Here is a 17,213-nt window from a genome sequence, read left to right as displayed (position 1 = left end):
GAATTACCATTTTTTAATACTTGTATAAAAATTAATCTCTTGTTTCCTTAGTCATTCTTGTTCATAGAAAGAAATTATAAAGATGTATCTTGGTGCAATAGTGTTCAGTAGAGTGTTCATATCCTGATTTATATTTGAATTAAAATACAGCGTAGATTATTTGTTTTTATCATTTCTTGTTTCCAGCCATAAATTATGTTACAAGTGAAACATGGGAGGTGGTGCGTGTGAGAGTTGACACAATGGTAGAATCACGCTGTGAAAAATTAGCCTTGCTTGTGCTGAGAGTGTGTGTCAGGTAAGTTGTGAAGAGTAACTTTTCCATGGTCTTATTTTGGATACTTTAAAGTTTCTTTTTACGAGCATTGTACTTTATAACCTTTATGGGTGTCTGGCTAATGAAGGATAGTAGGAGGTAATTGGGGTGTGCATGATATTAATTCTGTGTGATGTTCTCTTACTTTTTAGGATGATACTGTCAAGTTTAGCAAGTGTAGCACTTACTTTGTTACATTTTTTGTCTCACAGTACATAGTTGAAATTAGAAGTTTGGGACTTTATCAATGAAGAAAAACTGTGCAGACTGCCGTAATTTTATGGAAATGACATGTATTCTCTCTCTTACAGATGTATACATTTACAGTCAGAAGGAATGGTAGTTCCACTCTACACAGAAGAAGATCATAATCATTTCGTTGATCTCTACTTTGTTTTACTGTACAAGTTTGAACGCAATGAATTTGTAGAAGAGGTGAGTTTCAGACCTTTATGTAAAATTAAACATTGAAGGGTGTAGATAAAGAATTTTTTAGGTAATTTTATTTTCCGCTATAAAGAATAAATAAATTTCACTTAGGAACTTTTTTTTTCTATTCTATTAAAGAATAATAAGGATTGTTGCCGTCAACAGATACAGCATTGGGTATCAGTGAAGTATTGGGAAATTTTTGGATGAATATTGGGTTGAGGCAGATTGAAATTACCCTAAAGGCATATCAAAATTCACAAGGGAACTAATGATACCAAAGTTTGATAAATTCTCTTTATTAAGTAAGTAGGAAAAAATGAAAGGCAGTTGAGTATCACTTTGTTGGGTAATTAGAAATACAGTAGATTAAGGATGGTTGAATGCCATTTACTCTGCTTGATAAGTAGGAAGAGACAAAGGGTGCTTGAGTGTTGCTTATTCTTTGAACTTTAAGTCTTCAGTGTCGAGATTTATTTGAAAAATCTGTAAAAAAAGTTATTTTCCCCCATCAGTAGCTGGATGAAAAAGAGGTAATATTCTGCATAGAGGTGGGGTCGATGTTTTAAGAAAAATGAGTTATGTGTGGTTAGGAAAGCATTGGGCAAATAAGTATCAGAACAGAGACTTTTATGAATTCCCAGGACATCTTGATGGATGTTCAAACATTAGGCACTGTATAGAAAAGTGTAGAGAATTAATTTCATATGTGACCCTGTGAAGCAAAAGCAGACAAAATTTTTTTGAAATTTTGAAATAACAGCATTTGGTAGGAGAGAAGTATTTATTTATTTTTTATAATCTTGAATTAAAGAAATGATTCACAATTATTCTCAACAGGTAAAAAAGCTGGACATCAATGATGGAGTTGAACTTGTCAGGCGTCTTGTTGGAAAGCAAGATAAGCTCAAAGTATGGAAACATCGCTTAAAAATAGCAGATTTAGCAATCCAGATATTTTTGGCTACGTCAATTGTCAAGAAGTATAGCCATGATTTCGAGTAAGTGGATATTTATTTTTTCTAGTCTGAATACTACATCTAGCTTACAACTGGGTTAGTGTTCCAGCCATTGGGGTGTTCATGTGGGAAAGTCACACCAACTTCTATAGTACGTATAAATGTCTGCTGTATACTAAAAGTACTCGGTGTGAACATTTATAAGCGTCTCCTTTTGTGTCTCATCTGTCCATCAGAAATCTTCATTTCAGAACAACCCTATGAATCTTATACTGCCATATTTTCTTAGAAGTGGTAATTGTTGTCATTCATATCAGTCAGGATTAACTTCACTTTGTGTGCCACAGTCATAGTCTCTCTCTCTCTCTCTCTCTCTCTCTCTCTCTCTCTCTCTCTCTCTCTCTCTCTCTCTCTCTCTCTCTCTCTCCTGTAATATATCAGGTTGTTCAAGGTGTGCTTTCATTGTTAATTTTTAATTCCATCATGTTCGATTTCTTGGTGCAGTAGACACTGATTGGAGAGCTATGGAATCCAAGACTTTTATGTAGATTACCAGATTTAGTCATTATTGTGTTTCCAATTTAATGATCTTTCTCACTTGATGTAAAGTTCAGGGTTGCTTATGTCAAGTTTCTCATTTAATGGGAGTTCAGGTTTATATTTTCTCTTGGGGGAAGTTCCATGGCTACTCCTGTCAGTATTATTGACAAGTAGAGTGGTAATAGAACATTGTTCAAATTCCTACATCAAATGTGGCTTGATGTCCAGTATGAGAAAGAGGAAATGATATAAGAGTCAGGAATGTATAAGCTATTGAGATGTAAATGAAGAAACAGTCAGTTGATGATGATGTTTTTCTTTTGTCATCTCATATTGAATAAAAATAAGTGAATTTCTTGTTAGTGAAAAGCAGAAGACATTCTGCCCTTTTTGCAACCCAACTGTAAATGGTTACCACTATCAACGGGGAGATGGTTATGGGACTAAACGTTGGCTTTTGAAACTTTGTCCATTTCCTTTTGTTTCTTCCCAAAGCTCTTGAACTTCTTCAACTCTACCATTTCACTCATATGTAAAAAAAGAAATCCTTGAGGCTAGCTGTGTGAGTCTAGAGATAATAGTTTCATGATTTGTCATTGCTTTGGCTTAATTATAAAATATTACTCTATCACCAAACTCCAACTATTGAGTCAAATATGTGTTCACAAGTTTTTTTTAAGATTTTCATCTTGTGAGTTTATTGCAGATTTGAACCTTTATGCTTTTTAGTTTAACTTGTTATGAATATACCATAACAAAGGAGAAGAACACCACCAAAATGAGTATTGTAACATTATACTGACCGTGTGCAGAGTAAGTGTTAAACTTATTAAAAAAAATAATATTGCAATACACTCCCTGAACACCTGAATTAGCCCTGGTCACTGACCAGCCCGAACTATATCTCCACATATTTACCCACTAAGTGGGTAATTTTTAACTGTCAGTGTTACCAATGCTGCAGGTAAAATCTAGTCAAATGAGTTAACTGTGTTACTGTTGACAATGCTGCTGCAAATACCAGCCACCAGAGGCCTGGTTCCTCAATTGTTTCTTGTTTGCCATGCTGTGCGGATTAGTACCACATCAGGCGAAATTTTGGTCATTTAGCCCGACCCCATTCAAAGAGTTTTCGTATTTTTTATATAGATTATGACCTTGGACTATTATTAACGTTTGTTCCGATACGTAATACAAACCCTCGGTCCTTTAACAATAGGAAGGTAACTAGCGGCAGCTGGGACGGTCGTAAGCTTCGAACAAGGGGAGAACGGTAGTTAACGGCTTGTCCGATCGTGCGCGCGCCCGCAGCGCCCGAGAGTGAAGAATCACTTTTGCTTTCGGCCGCGGTTATGTGAAGGACGTGTTCGTCATCGCTCTCTGCCCGCTTCATCGTCGTATGCTTTGTTTATATTGTGTTTTCTACTAATGGTTTGTTTGACTTGAAAATGAAACTGTAAGTACACTGTTTTCATTTTCATTACTTAATTATGAATCAACATGGAGCTATCGCCGTAGATGCGGCGATTTCCGCTCTTTTCATGAAATTGACTTGAATTATATCTCGGTGCCGAGGGCGGGCGCACTCGCGCCGAGTCATGTATTTTGGGCGAAAGTGTGTAATTGAAAGATGTAAGTACTCTTTTTCATTATATTTTTGCCCTGTGCGTTCGTTGCCGAGAGCGTGATTGCGCTCGGCACGAGCCTCTTATTTTGTATGAATAGAATGCAATGAAAGTGGATTCGCAATGCAGTATTCTTTTCATTTTCATTTATTAATTGCATCAAATTTAATTTTGGATCAATTTCCGCTCTTACCCGGGAATTAATCCTTACGATTTATTTCTGTGAAAGTGAAAATCGCAAGTGCAGTATTCTGTTTCATTTTCATATATATTTTATGATAGCATCATATTATTATGGATTAAGTTTCCGCTCTTACCCGGGAATTGATCTTTCCCCCCTTAAGTTCTATGAAGTGAATCGCAAGTGCAGTATTCTGTTTCATTTTCCATATTACTTTTCACTGCTGTGCGGGGGTAGGGAAGCGAAGGTCTGCCAGGAAGTCGTCGGAAAGCTCTCGCGACTCTTGGTATCCGATTCTTCGTTCTTCTTCCTGCCCCCCGCTCAGCTTCCCCTCGTATTTTGTATTTGGGGTCTTCCTTGCGTTCGGGGTGGGGCATGTCTCCCCCCGTGCGTGAGGGAACCCCTCTTACTAATCTGTCTGTGCTACCGCAGGTGCTACATCCGTGGGAGACGACCTTGGACAGGTATGGGCCACTGCGGCTGCAGGGCGTGCCTAGCATCCACGATCTGCTGCAGCGTCTAGCGAGGGTCTGGGCGGGTGCCTTGGAGCGGTCTCCACTACAACCTCCACGGCCGCTTATGCTGCTTCCCCCCGCTGGTCTACACTCCCCATGCTGTGTCGGTGACGCCGTCTGCCGCTACTAGGGCCGGTCGCCGCTGTACCGAGAAGGGGTATGCCGCCGCCGCCTGTGTTTTCTTCTTGTTGCCTGCCCCAGACTTCCGCTGTTCCAGCAGCTCGCCCCTGGACCGGCCGCCAGTACCCAGGTTCCCGCTGGCTGCCGATGATTCTACGAGGCGATGGCTGGGCCTGCCGTACCTGCCACTGATGTGGTTCCCGCTACTGGCTTGGCTGTCCCTTCTGTGTTTACCGCTGCCGCTGTTCCTGCCGCTCCTGAGCTGGTTGCTGTTCCTGGTTCCTGCGCCTGTCCATGCTGGTCCTGCCCATGGTGTGTCTTCCACCCCAGTCCCAGGTCCTTCCGGACAGGTGCCCAGTCGGGCCGTGTTGCTTCGGCAATAGGCCCGACTCCGGCCTGGATGGAGGACCTGACGACTGTCCTGCGTGAGCTGACGAAGAAGAGGAAGGTGTCATCTTCGTCTTCGTCTGCTGCTGCCTCTTCCCCTTCGACTTCTAAGGCCCATAAGCCGAAGAAGAAGAAGGCTGCCTCCCCCCCCTAAGAAGTCTCCTTCGGGAACTTCTAAGGGCCCGTCCCACCTCGGTGGGACGGGGGGTCCTTCTGCTGGTCCTCTCCTGCTCCTTCGGGAGCGGGGCCCGTCTCCCCTTCCGTAAGGAAGAGATAGACGGGGACCAGAGGAGTATCGGTTAGCTCTGGTACTTCCTCGCCTGGTGCTAGCGGCGATGCCGCTACGCCAGGTTCCGGCTCGGTCTCTCGTTCGCGGGAGGTCCCGAGTGTACGCTCTCCCTCGGGAGACTGTGCAGCCAAAGTTTCGGCGCCAGAGTTCGCTCGGCGCCTAGACCGCGGCATGGAGCAGAAGGCTGGCGAGAACCGCTCAGGTGACTCTCGCCAGGCCAGCGGCCGCTCTCGCAGCGACCAGCTGGTAACCCGGGTTTTCCCCCTAAGAAGACTCCTTCGGGAACTTCGAAGTGCTCGTCTCACTCCGGTGTGACGGGGGGATTCTTCTGCTGGTCCTCCTGTTCCTTCGGGAACGGGCGGGGCCCCCCGTCTCCTCTTCTGAGAAGAAGAAGACGGGGACCAAGGGTGTGCTGGCTACCGCTGGTACACCCCTCGCCTGGTCTTGGCAGCCTCTGCTGCTAAGCCAGGTTACCCGCCGCTCGGTTCTCGTCCGCGAGAAGTTACCGAGTGGTACGGTCTCCTTCAGGTGACCGTGCAGCCAAAGTTAAGACGCCGAGGTTCGCTCAGCGTCATGACCGAGGCACGGAGCAGAAGACTGTCGAGAGCCGCAGGTGACTCTCGCCAGGCCAGCGGCCGCTCTCCGTAGCGACCAGCCGGTACCTCGGGGTGGGGGACGTGACGGTCTCTGACCGGCCACGGGTTGAGGCTGGGAAGAGGTCCCCCAGGTCCCCTCGACCGACGGTACCAGCCTCGGCTGGTACCAGCGGTTTGACGTGCCGCGAGGACGCTCACCGGTCTCACCGCGAAAGTGAGCTCTGCAGGTCACCTGACCGCCGCTCCCACAGGGACCGGGCGGATACGGTAACCAGCAGCAGCTCGTCTGATGCACGGGACCGGGGTCGACGTGCTCAGTCGAGCCGCTCGCCACAGGGGAGCGGCATGGCCAGGCCTGCAGATCGATCCCCACCGCGGGTTGGTGATCGTTAGGTTGCAAAGCCCCCCACGTACGCTGGTCCTGCCAGTGAGCGGGGGGGGGGAGCGTCAGGTCTGTCTCTCCACTACCTTCAACTTCCTCGGGGCACGCCGGGAAGAGCGAGGTAGCTAGGAGTGATCGTGAGAGGTGCGCCGCTCACGATCCCGTCATGACGCCGCACGTGCCAACGGTATGGTTCTTTAGGACCAGCCAGGACGTACGCGCAATGATTGGAGGCGACCGTCAGGGGGGGGAGGGGGGGTCGGGTACTAGCGTCAGTTCTGTCTCTCCGATACCTTCAACTTCCTCGGCATACGCCGGGAAGAGCGAGGTATATAGGAGTGATCGTGAGAGTGCGCCAACTCACGATCCTGTCACGACGCCGCACGTGCCAGGTATGGTCTTAGGACCAGCCAGGACGTACGCACAAGTGATTGGAGGCAACCGTCAGGGATCTGTTGCTGGTCCTTCTTCTGAAGGAGGAGGGTCTTGGGAGCTGCTCTTGTTGAAGGGACTGGACGGTCCTACTCCTCAAGACGCTGTAACTTCCGAGATTCAGAGTAACTTTGCCCAGGTTATTGCACTGATTCGTCAGCACAACGACCTGGGGAGAGGATCGCCGCTCCACGGCTCAAGTTGTTCTCGAGCTCGAGTAGGGAACCAGACTGACGGTGGGCTTGCCGCGATAAGAGCTTCTCGACTCGGTTCTGAACCAGGAGAGCCTCTCGTCTCCGGACGAGAAGGCTCGCTCAGGTCTAGCCGGTCGGGCAAGCTACTTCCCCTCCTCTGCCGCGACAGCGGCGTTTTTTCGGAGTATTGCAGCTCTTCTCCCCCCCCCTCCGCCTCCTGAGAGGTTTCGATCTCGACGAGGACTGGCATGAGTCAGAGAGGAACAGGGTTGGTTTTTGGCTCTGTTCCCCTGTCAGGTGTCGATCAGCCCCACGGCAGACGAAGTTCACAGTGGTGGCAGATGCTTACCTACAGCACGAGTTCGTGACCACTCCTCGGGGGGAGGGGGGTGGGAGGAAGGCCATCGCCGCAAGGTGATGGCTGCTCCTACTCTCGTCTCCAAATGCTAGTGCCGCTGGAAGGGCGAGCAATATCCTTTTCCTTCCCCATTCCCTCTCTCCTTACGGCTACGAGGGAAAGGGGTAGGATCCTACAGACTTCTCTGTAGGATCCCACGATTGGGGACTGCGCTACCGGGGGGAACCTTCGGGTCCTACCTGACGAACCCACCCCGTTCGTGGAGGAGGGACCCTGCACCATCTCCGATTTCTACGGGATTCGAGAGGACAACCAACCGATATTCGTTTAACGAATGCAGTGGGGGTTTCGCTGGGCGCTTAGAATTCTGCAGAATTTCTAGCACACATGGCGAGACCACTGTCCAAGGGAGTTAGACGAGTATTCCCGATAATTGTTACCACAATAATCGGGGATCTCGCCGAATGCTCGAATTCCTGGAGTTCTTAGCGTTGGAAGAAGACTGTCGCCGAAGGAAGATATCTCACAGTGGCGGCCAGCCCTGGATTAGAGAGAACAGACGGGATATCCAGTTTGGCTTGAATTTTGTCTTCGTTATTCTCTGTGCCACCATTGAAGGCTTTCCTTTCCTTCGGGGAAGACTTCTCCTTCTCTCTCTTTCTTAGAGATTGAAGGCGGTCGATCTCCAATCCTTATTTGTTTTCTTGAAGGGAAAGAATTTAGGATGGAGATCGTTGTTCAGAATCCTACAAATATACTACGTATATTAACCTCGCGATATGATTCTGCTAAGCAGTTGAATGGTCCGAGGGGTAGGCGTATATCCTGGTTACTCTACGGATTGCGACGTAGACGAGAAGTATTCTAATTGAACTGCAACTCGGGGTTGCCTGCAACCTCCCTGGAGTTTCCAGTTTCAATTTTATATACTTATGGTGTTGTCACAACAACACCATTTAAGCTTTTATATTTACCGAAATTCGTTTCGCATAAATATAATTGCTCGAGCATATCTTTTTATGCTCGGTGGTTCTAGCCGAACGCATTCCTTCGTGGAAAGGATTACTTGGCAACTCAGGATGACGAGTCAGCGACAGCTACTGCGTATCGAATTGCCCGAGGCATTTCAGTACCAGCTGCCGCTTTGAGATGGACGGTTGGCTATGTCTTTCTCACCTGCTTTGATTGAATACCAACCGTATCTCTGCCCAACAATCACGGACTTAAGTCTCTGATTAACAGGGATTCTCGCATACATGAATGACCATCTACTGCTGTGACGCTAGTATTCATCGTCTTCGGTATTGTGCGAGAATTTAAACAGAGATATCTATTCGACTCTCATCTTTCTGTTTACCGCACGGTAACAGAATTCTGTAATAGTCTCTTGCTGCATCGTATCGCGATAATGCGAATGATTTTTGCGGAATCTGAGTTTGTCCTCAAAATATCTCTTATTCGGAGGTGTGCAATTGTTCATTGTTCACCCCGGATTAGCAGATGTATTGAAAGACATCGCCTACTCCCACACCTGCCAGCTCGACTTCCAACGTTCAGCCCATGAGAAGCAGTTTTCTTCAGGCGGCTCTCCCCCTGGTGTTTGTCCAGTTACTGGAAACGAACCCCGCCCCCCTTTCATTGCACACCGGACAGCAATGAAATGGCGGTTAGCGTTTTCAGTCATTTGTAAGCACAGGTTCAGAATCTTGAGATTCCTTCTCTCGATTCAGCTGGAAGACGTAGGTTACATTCATTGCCTACCTTCGTCTTCAACGTCACATAGTGTTATTTCTCCTTAAGCTGAGATTCAACGTCTATGAGATTTTCTTGCCATCAGGGACCTCGATCTTTTGAAGGCAATTGCCCCTCGAGTAGGTTCCTTCACGTGGTGAGGGGGTAAGGGATCCTGCCTTCACTCGTGTGAAGGCCGGATCCTGACGGAACGCCTACAAACTTTTGGCAATAAATGGTGTCATTTCCACTTTCGTCTAATTTAACTACTAAGGTGAGTCTGAGAAGGGATCGTTGGTTAGGAAGGGTTTGCATTTGAAGCTAATAGTGGGAGTTGTGGTGGTTGAGTCACCACCTGATATGGTTTGGACCTGAGAGTAAGTAATGGGATTTTCCCATTGCTATCTTGAGGGCGGAACCATCTCCAGGGACTGGCCCATCGAATCCAGGGGAGCTGGTGGTCTGGGGGTGGGACTCCTGGCTTTTGTCCGGAAGCCCACCAATACGTTTGTGGTGGGGAGTTGATTCCCATTAGTGGAATCAGAGCTCCCAGCAGGCGGATTGGCTTATACCTGGGCCACCACAAACGTATTGGTGCTATCCTGTATGGGTAGGGTATGGGGTGGACCATTGGGAGGTCAATCTCACTAGTGCCCATTGGTGGAGAATGTGAATACCTGAGTGACTCACGATACTTTCTTGATATAACCAAGTAGTAAGAGTTTTATTTTTTTTTTTAGTAAACCAAATATGGATACGGACTATGAACCTACATCCCCTGGGAAAATGGACTCACTGGCACCGTTGACGACTTCTGGCTCAAACAAAGACCATTCTTTGAACCCCCCAGATGCCATAATAGTAGAGTGATGCATTTGGAAAGTTATACTATGAAAAATATTCCACTTCAATGTAACTATGAGGATCTCGACATCTTTGAACATGTTTGGCAATATAGCAGAGATACGTATGAACTTTCTTGACACAGAAGGAAAATGGGAATCTTGGGTAACATTTGATAAACATGAAGATGCTTTTAAAGCAACCTGTAGTATTGATACCTTGAATGTATGTAACTCATTAGTTAAAGGAGCCTTGGAACGGATAAAGCCCCACAAGAAACTTAGACATTTATAAACCTGCAGAATGGAATCCAATCAACTCCAATAGTAGCAACGTTGACAAAATAAGAGTACCCCCAACCTCCTAAATGGCTGGTAGTTAAAGCCAAGGAGGAGAATTTCAACTATTACAAGTTTAGTAGGTAACCTTCAGCAAAAAATAGGTGGTCATAATTGAGTGGTGACATTACTAGATTTGGTAAGAGCTCTGTACTTATTCATGCAAAATCTAAAACTCAGTCACAGATGCTAACAATGATGAAAGTTGATAACAACGATATAATAAGAAAATTAGTTCCTCATCTAAATTTTTTAGCTATGGAAGAGGTGTTGTTTTCGATAGAGACTTGTACGAGTTTACTGAAGCAGAAATTTTAGATATGTGTCACCAACTGTATGGAAAGTGAAAAAGGTCCCAAATGGCAACATGATGATTTTTACTTTTGAGACAGTAATGTACCATCTCATATAGTAATAGAAATGAAAGAGTGCGGGTTAGGACCTTTTCAACCAAAAGCATTACAATGTTTTAATTGTTTTAAATTTGGTCATCCATCTAAAGTTTGTAAAAATAAATAAGATGTGTAATAATGCTCTGCCCTAGAACGTTTCCCATTGCTCACATATACCTAAATTGGCATTAATTGTCGCTAGAGCACAAATCAGTTGATAAAATAATGTGAAGTTTAATTTTAAAGTTGAAACAGCAGCAGTTAATAAAGCATATACAGAGCACATCAGTATTGGACATGCAAGACGACTCTTGGGAAGAGCCAAGAGTTATTCTAAAGCCCTTACTACCACAAGGGCTCCACTTCAATCCATTACTCCTTCCTCATCCTCAATGAAGGATGCCTCAGCCCCTGTGGTTCAATATTCCACCACTAGGGCTCCACTCCAAATCTGCTGATCCTTCTCATCCTCAATAAAGGATGCTTCTACTCCTGTGGCCCGACTACTGGGCCAAGTGCTCAGCCTAGTAAAGGTTAGAGCACAATCGCAAAGACGGATAAAATAAATATTCCATATAACAAACTGGATATCTCCCTCAAACCTCGCTCTACTCCACCTTCTGCATTATCTCAGGCAGAATCTCTGCCTGATTTAATGGAATTAGAGGGAAAAAAACAAATGAAGAGGGTAAGAACACCCTCATCCTCTCCTCCATTAACTCCAACTAAAGATAAACCCAAAATCAATGAGCAAACTGGCGAAGAAAAACAATCGTCATCAAAAATTTACAAGCAAAGCTTCCCATCCACTAAGCATTCAAAATGACCTTGAATAGAGGACTACCCTCCAAAACCTAGACACCTTCTCTTCAATTTTACAGTGGAATTGTCAGGGACTTCGTGCAAAATATGAGGAACTTAAAGTATTACTCTATAAATACTCCCCTATTGCTGTATGTTTACAAGAAACAATGCTTGATGTCCACACACCTTGCCCTAGAGAGTATATATCATATAGAACACAATATAATTTGGAAGTGGGAAGACATGGAGGTTGCCTTATTTTCCTTATATCGCAGGGACCTTCCTCATTTCCAATCCCACTAAATACTCCTTTACAGGCTGTTGTTGCGGTTCAAATTCCACCTAAGACGAAATACACACTGTTTCCCTTTATCTTCCACCAAACAATCCATCACTCGAGAAGAACTAATTGATTTATTTCATCAGCTTTCCACGACCATTTCTTCTCATGGGAGACTTAAATGGCAGACATCCTTTATGGGGAGATGTGACATCAAATCAAAAAGGGAATATTATAGCTTCCATAATAGAAAATGAAGATTTAGGACTTTTAAATACCGGAGAACCTACTCATTACCATATCCAGACAGGTACAGTCTCATGCTTAGACCTTACAATATCTAGTTCCAATTGCACGATGGATTCAGATGGAAGACGAATGATGACTGCAAAGCAGTGACCATGCTCCCATAATAATAAATTCTAATGATGACCCACCAGTTCAAAGATCTCCACGGTGGAATGTTGAAAAAGCAGATTGGAACAAATTTCAAGAACTAAGCGAAATAGAAAGTGACGCAAATGACTTCCCAACGGCAGATGATGCAATCGATTTATTAAATGGGACATTCCATACAGCAGGTATACATTCTATACCAAAAACTACAGGTCTTTTCAGGCGACGCCCAGTCCCGTGGTGGTGTGAAGAGCTCACACTGTTACACCGAGTCACAAGAACATCACTTACACGTTATCGTAGACACCGAACTATAGCAAACATGATTGTATACAAACAGAATAGAGCGCGTTTTCGAAAGGCAATGAAAACTGCTAGAAGGCAGTCGTGGGCGTCATTTGTATCGTCCATTAAACCACCGAACACCTATCTGCAGTATATGGAAAAAATAAAAAAGATTGCTGGGAAAATTTTACTCCCAGTCCTCCCCAGTACTTAAAGTTAATGACAACCTCATCGCCGACGCAAAAGATGTAAGTGATAAACTCGCCGATCATTTTGCCCAAGTTTCAAAAAAAAATCTGACAGTTCCCCTGGATATCAATATAGAAGAAGAGAAGAACAACTGCGATTAGACTTTCCACAGATAAGATAGAGCCATATAATTTACCCTTTACAGAAAGGGAATTTGATGCTGCCCTGGCCAGCAGCACTAACACTGCCCCTGGTCCGGATGAAATTCCCTATCAAATGTTTAGGCATATTTCAAAAAATACAAAACTATTTTATAATAAGTATAATTAACAGATATGGCATGAAAGTAGCTACCAGTCATATGGGAATTGGCTTTTGTATTACCTTTTGTTAAACCAGGTAAAGACCCTTTTTCAGTGGCTAGTTATCGACCAATAGCACTAACTTGCTGTTTATGCAAGTTGATGGAAAAAATGGTGAATAGAAGATTTGTCTGGTATTTAGAGCGTAATGGTATTTTCTCACCCTCACAATGTGGATTTAGAAAGATGCACTCGGCAGTAGATGTCCTACTGCAGCTGGAAACCTCCATATGTGAAGCATTTGCCTCCAAGCAGCACCATATAACTATTTTTTTTGATATTGAGAAAGCTTGTGATACTGCTTGGAGGCATGGCATTCTTAAGACAATTCATACCTGTGGTCTACGAGGAAAATTGCCCCTATTCATTAAAGCATTCTTGAAATGTAGATATTTTCAAGTTAAAGTGGGCAACACATTATCAGATAGAAAATGCCAAGAAGAGGGTGTCCCACAAGGAAGTGTGCTTAGTGTCACACTTTTTGCGTTAGCAATAAATGGTGTCGCATCTGTTATACCCAAGGATGTATTGAGTACCCTATTCGTAGATGATCTTTCAATATCTGTTGCTGCATCACGAATGTCAGTTGCAGAAAGGAAATTACAATTGACAATAAATAAGATAGTAAATTGGGCTGAACAACAGGGATTTAAAATATCAGCCAGTAAGACTACTGTTATGCATTTTTGCCACCTTCGGGGAGTACACCCCGACCCAGACCTTTATCTGTACAACCATAGAATACCCTGTGTTGAAGAGGTACGCTTCTTAGGCCTCATATTCGACAAAAAACTCAATTGGCTTCCCCATCTGAAACATATTAAAACCAAGTGCCTTGAAGCTTTAAGTATTTTGAAAGTATTATCTAATACCAACTGGGGTGCAGACAGGCAGACAGTTATAAAACTTCATCATCACTTATTATTTCAAAATTACTTTATGGATGTGAAATATATTCTTCTGCTTCACAATCGTCTTGCTATCTTAGATTCAGTACATCATACCGGTATACGCTTGGCAACAGGTGCCTTTCGATCTTCTCCCATCTTAAGTTTATTAATTGATGCGGGAGAAATCCCACTAGAGTTATATCGCCAATCATCAATTATCAGATATTGGTTTAGGGTTCAGAGAATCCCCAACTCTAAAGCCTTTGAAGCAGCAAATAGAAATTCTTTCAACAACTTTTATGAAAATCATCCAAGGTTTCCTAAGCCTTTTAGTTTTAGAGTGAAAAAGATCTTGGAGGAAATGAATATGTCAAGAAAATCCTGTATGTCCAGTAACTTACCAATTACCCCAGCATGGAAATTACCTGTAATTAAATTTTGTAAATATTTTAAAGGTATTAAAAGAGAAAAATCAGATACAGAAATCAGAGTATTATTTTTAGAACATGCCTTGCAGAAGCACTCAGGCTCTACATTTGTTTTTACTGATGGCTCCAAAACTGATGATGGAGTCGGATATGGAGTTTTTAAGTGATGATTTTAGTCGTAGAGGAGCACTACCCATCGTAGCATCGAACTTCACAGCGGAACTGTATGGAATTTTAACAGCATTGGAACATATTGCAACCCTCCAGAATTCACTAATATCACCATCTTTTGTGATTCCAAAAGTGCATTACAGGCACTTGAAATTTTTAATACTGATCATCCAATTACATTGAAAATCTCACAGTGGGTATTTCTACATCAGCGTAGAGGGATTACTATATCTTTTTGCTGGGTCCCAGCACATGTAAATATATATGGAAATGAAAAAGCAGACCAACTAGCTAAATCAGCAGCAACCAATATGATACCAAGACCAATTGCTGTACCATATAGAGACTTTTTTCCTAGTATATCAAAATTCATTGCAAGATTATGGGAACAGCAATGGAACGAAGCAGGACCAAATAAAATGAAAGAGTTTGCCACACGTACACACCCTTGGAAATATGAATCTATGCCTAGGAAATGGGAAGTAACGATATGCCGCCTCCGTATAGGACATACAAGATTGAAACAGGGGTATCATGAGTGGTGTAATACCAACCTTACTGTGATGACTGTCTCGTCCTGATGACTATTAAGCATTTGCTAGTTGAATGTCCTAGTCATCGGGAACTGAGAGAGCAGCACTTTAAAGACAAAAGAGATAGAGATGGTAGTTACAGTTTGACAAAGATATTGGGTGAAGAAGCGCAGCATGATTATGAGTGTGTTGTTGAATTTTTAAAAGAAGTTGGAGTTTTTAATGAAATTTAGGTATTTCGCTTTCATGTATGTGTGTAGTTTTTAGCTTTGGGTTTTTAGAATGAATGTATGGAAACGTGAATAAATGTATTTATTGCCTGTTTGTGTTCTAGTATGAAAGCCTTTGCCTCTGTGCAATTTTTTATTTAATCTTAATTCATTTTTTATTATCCTATAAGACCTGTTTGGTCCAAGCTCGTGGCTTTTGGCCTTGACCTTGCATTTTATCTAATCCTTTGGGCCAGCCACATGGGAGCTGAAGGTCAGCTCAGTGGCCTAGTTAAACTGTTTTATAATAATAATAATAATTTAGCTTTGGTGGTGTTTAATGCATAAGTAGCATCTTTGCGCTAGCTATAGTACAATAACTGATGCGGAATTTTAAGAGTTTTTATGATGTGTGTGTGGAATTTCCCAAGTTGGTTGTCCAAATGACTTCATTCGGCGTCAATGATCCTGGTAGTCACGACGCCAGATAATTATTAATTATTCATTCATTCATTGAAGGCAATTGACTTTCGCCTTTTGAGTTTATGCATTAAGAGAATCATCACCGCGCCGTCCGGCATCGGTGACTAACAAATATATTATTTGTTTGGTCTCTCAGCATAACTCTTTAAAGGGCGAAGGTCGCGTGACTTACCCGGATGCTTGGACAACTTGCCGATTCCGAAACAGTCAGTCGGCAGCTGTCAGAGCGCCCGAGTCAGTTACGAACTACGCTGTGGACTTAGTTCGGTTGTTCCAGAGCAATCATTACTTCGTCTTAATAGCTTATCAGTATGAGTACTGTACATAACCAAAGTCGAGAAGAGGGATAGGTCATATGACTATTCCCTTCTTTTCGTCTTAGGTAACTGCATGACTTTTCTTGCAAAGTCAAGCACAAGGGGATGGGGATTTGTGACGCTCGATTACGTACCAATCTTCATAGCGAAGACTCAGAACCCTTTGGTCACTGACAATTGGTTCGAGTCCTTCACAATACCCTCCCTAATGGACTTCACCGCCTCCAATACGAAGGCTATGCTGCTTTGTCCTGTGAAGGCGCGACGGAGCTGTCTGAAGAAACTCGACACCCAGGATGAGTGTGGACGCCTCTTCATCATTCTCTCGCGTTCCGCAAGAACTTCTCCGTGGCGCAGGTAGTGAAGGCAGGGGCCTGGTCCAACTGGACCGCATGCACCTCCTTCTACCTTCGGGATATTGCCCACAGTTCCTTGGATCTTTTTCCTTGGGAACCGTGGTGGTTACTCAACACGTTGTGTAGTTAACCCAGACCCTCGCAGGCTGAACAGCATCGAGTCCTGGTGTGACCGTAAGAATGGATGAGTGAATGAGAGTGTGACTGGCTCCTCTTCCCATCTTTTTCTTCCCTCTACCTCTGGGTAGAGGGACACGGTCGTCACCCTGCTGGGTAAGGACGAGATGCAGGTGAGCTACTCAATAGAGCACCATCCTATCCCTTTCAGTAGGGATAGGAGTAAATATCCACCACTTCCTCCAACAATGGGGAGGAAGTGGATGCCAACTTGAGACAAACCCATCATTTTATGATTGTCTCTTGCAAACAGGAACAAGTTCTTGCTTGCTGGTACGAAGAGATACGCTTGCCTCTCTCTTAGTACTTGGCCCAGAGGTCTGACCATTGATCCTGCGGTGCACACCCCAATCAATCGGACAGAGGTTTGGATCCCTCCCTTGCTCTTACGACCAGGGAGGCACTCCAGGGTTGGACGAACACCAGTCTGTTCACCAAAAAGACTCAGATTCCTCCCACCAATAAGTGAGTCTCCTATTGTTAAAGGACCGAGGGTTTGTATTATGTATCGGAACAAATGACAATTTGTCGAAAATTGCATTTTTCCTAACTATACAAACCTGAGGTCCTTTACATATAGTCCCACCTCATGCCACCCCTCACTCTGCAACTTTTTGCATGGGCCTAAAGCAAAAGTGATTCTTCACCTCTCGGGCGCGTGCACGATCGGACAAGCCGTTAACTACCGTTCTCCCCTTGTTCGAAG

At 44.1% G+C, this 17,213-nt stretch overlaps 1 protein-coding gene across 5 annotated transcripts in view; it reads left to right on the top strand.

The window, feature by feature from the left end:
* The window catches only part of LOC135207986 (mucin-17-like), an 86,598-nt gene that overhangs the window by 15,114 nt on the left and 54,271 nt on the right, over positions 1-17,213 (top strand). For all 5 annotated transcript variants that reach the window (XR_010313095.1, XR_010313094.1, XM_064240063.1 and 2 more), the window contains exons 4-6: positions 187-298; positions 628-751; positions 1,586-1,746. Coding sequence is in view for 3 of the 5 variants with exons in the window: in XM_064240063.1 (XP_064096133.1) it covers positions 187-298; positions 628-751; positions 1,586-1,746 (397 nt within the window). In the remaining 2 variants the exon portion in view is untranslated. The remainder of the gene's footprint in view (positions 1-186; positions 299-627; positions 752-1,585; positions 1,747-17,213) is intronic.

The sequence above is a fragment of the Macrobrachium nipponense genome, chromosome 34 (assembly GCF_015104395.2).
Source record: "Macrobrachium nipponense isolate FS-2020 chromosome 34, ASM1510439v2, whole genome shotgun sequence".
In the NCBI taxonomy this organism is placed as follows: Eukaryota; Metazoa; Arthropoda; class Malacostraca; order Decapoda; family Palaemonidae; genus Macrobrachium; species Macrobrachium nipponense.
The sequence above is the reverse complement of the archived record's forward strand: the minus strand, read 5'-3'. Positions and strand labels throughout refer to the sequence as shown.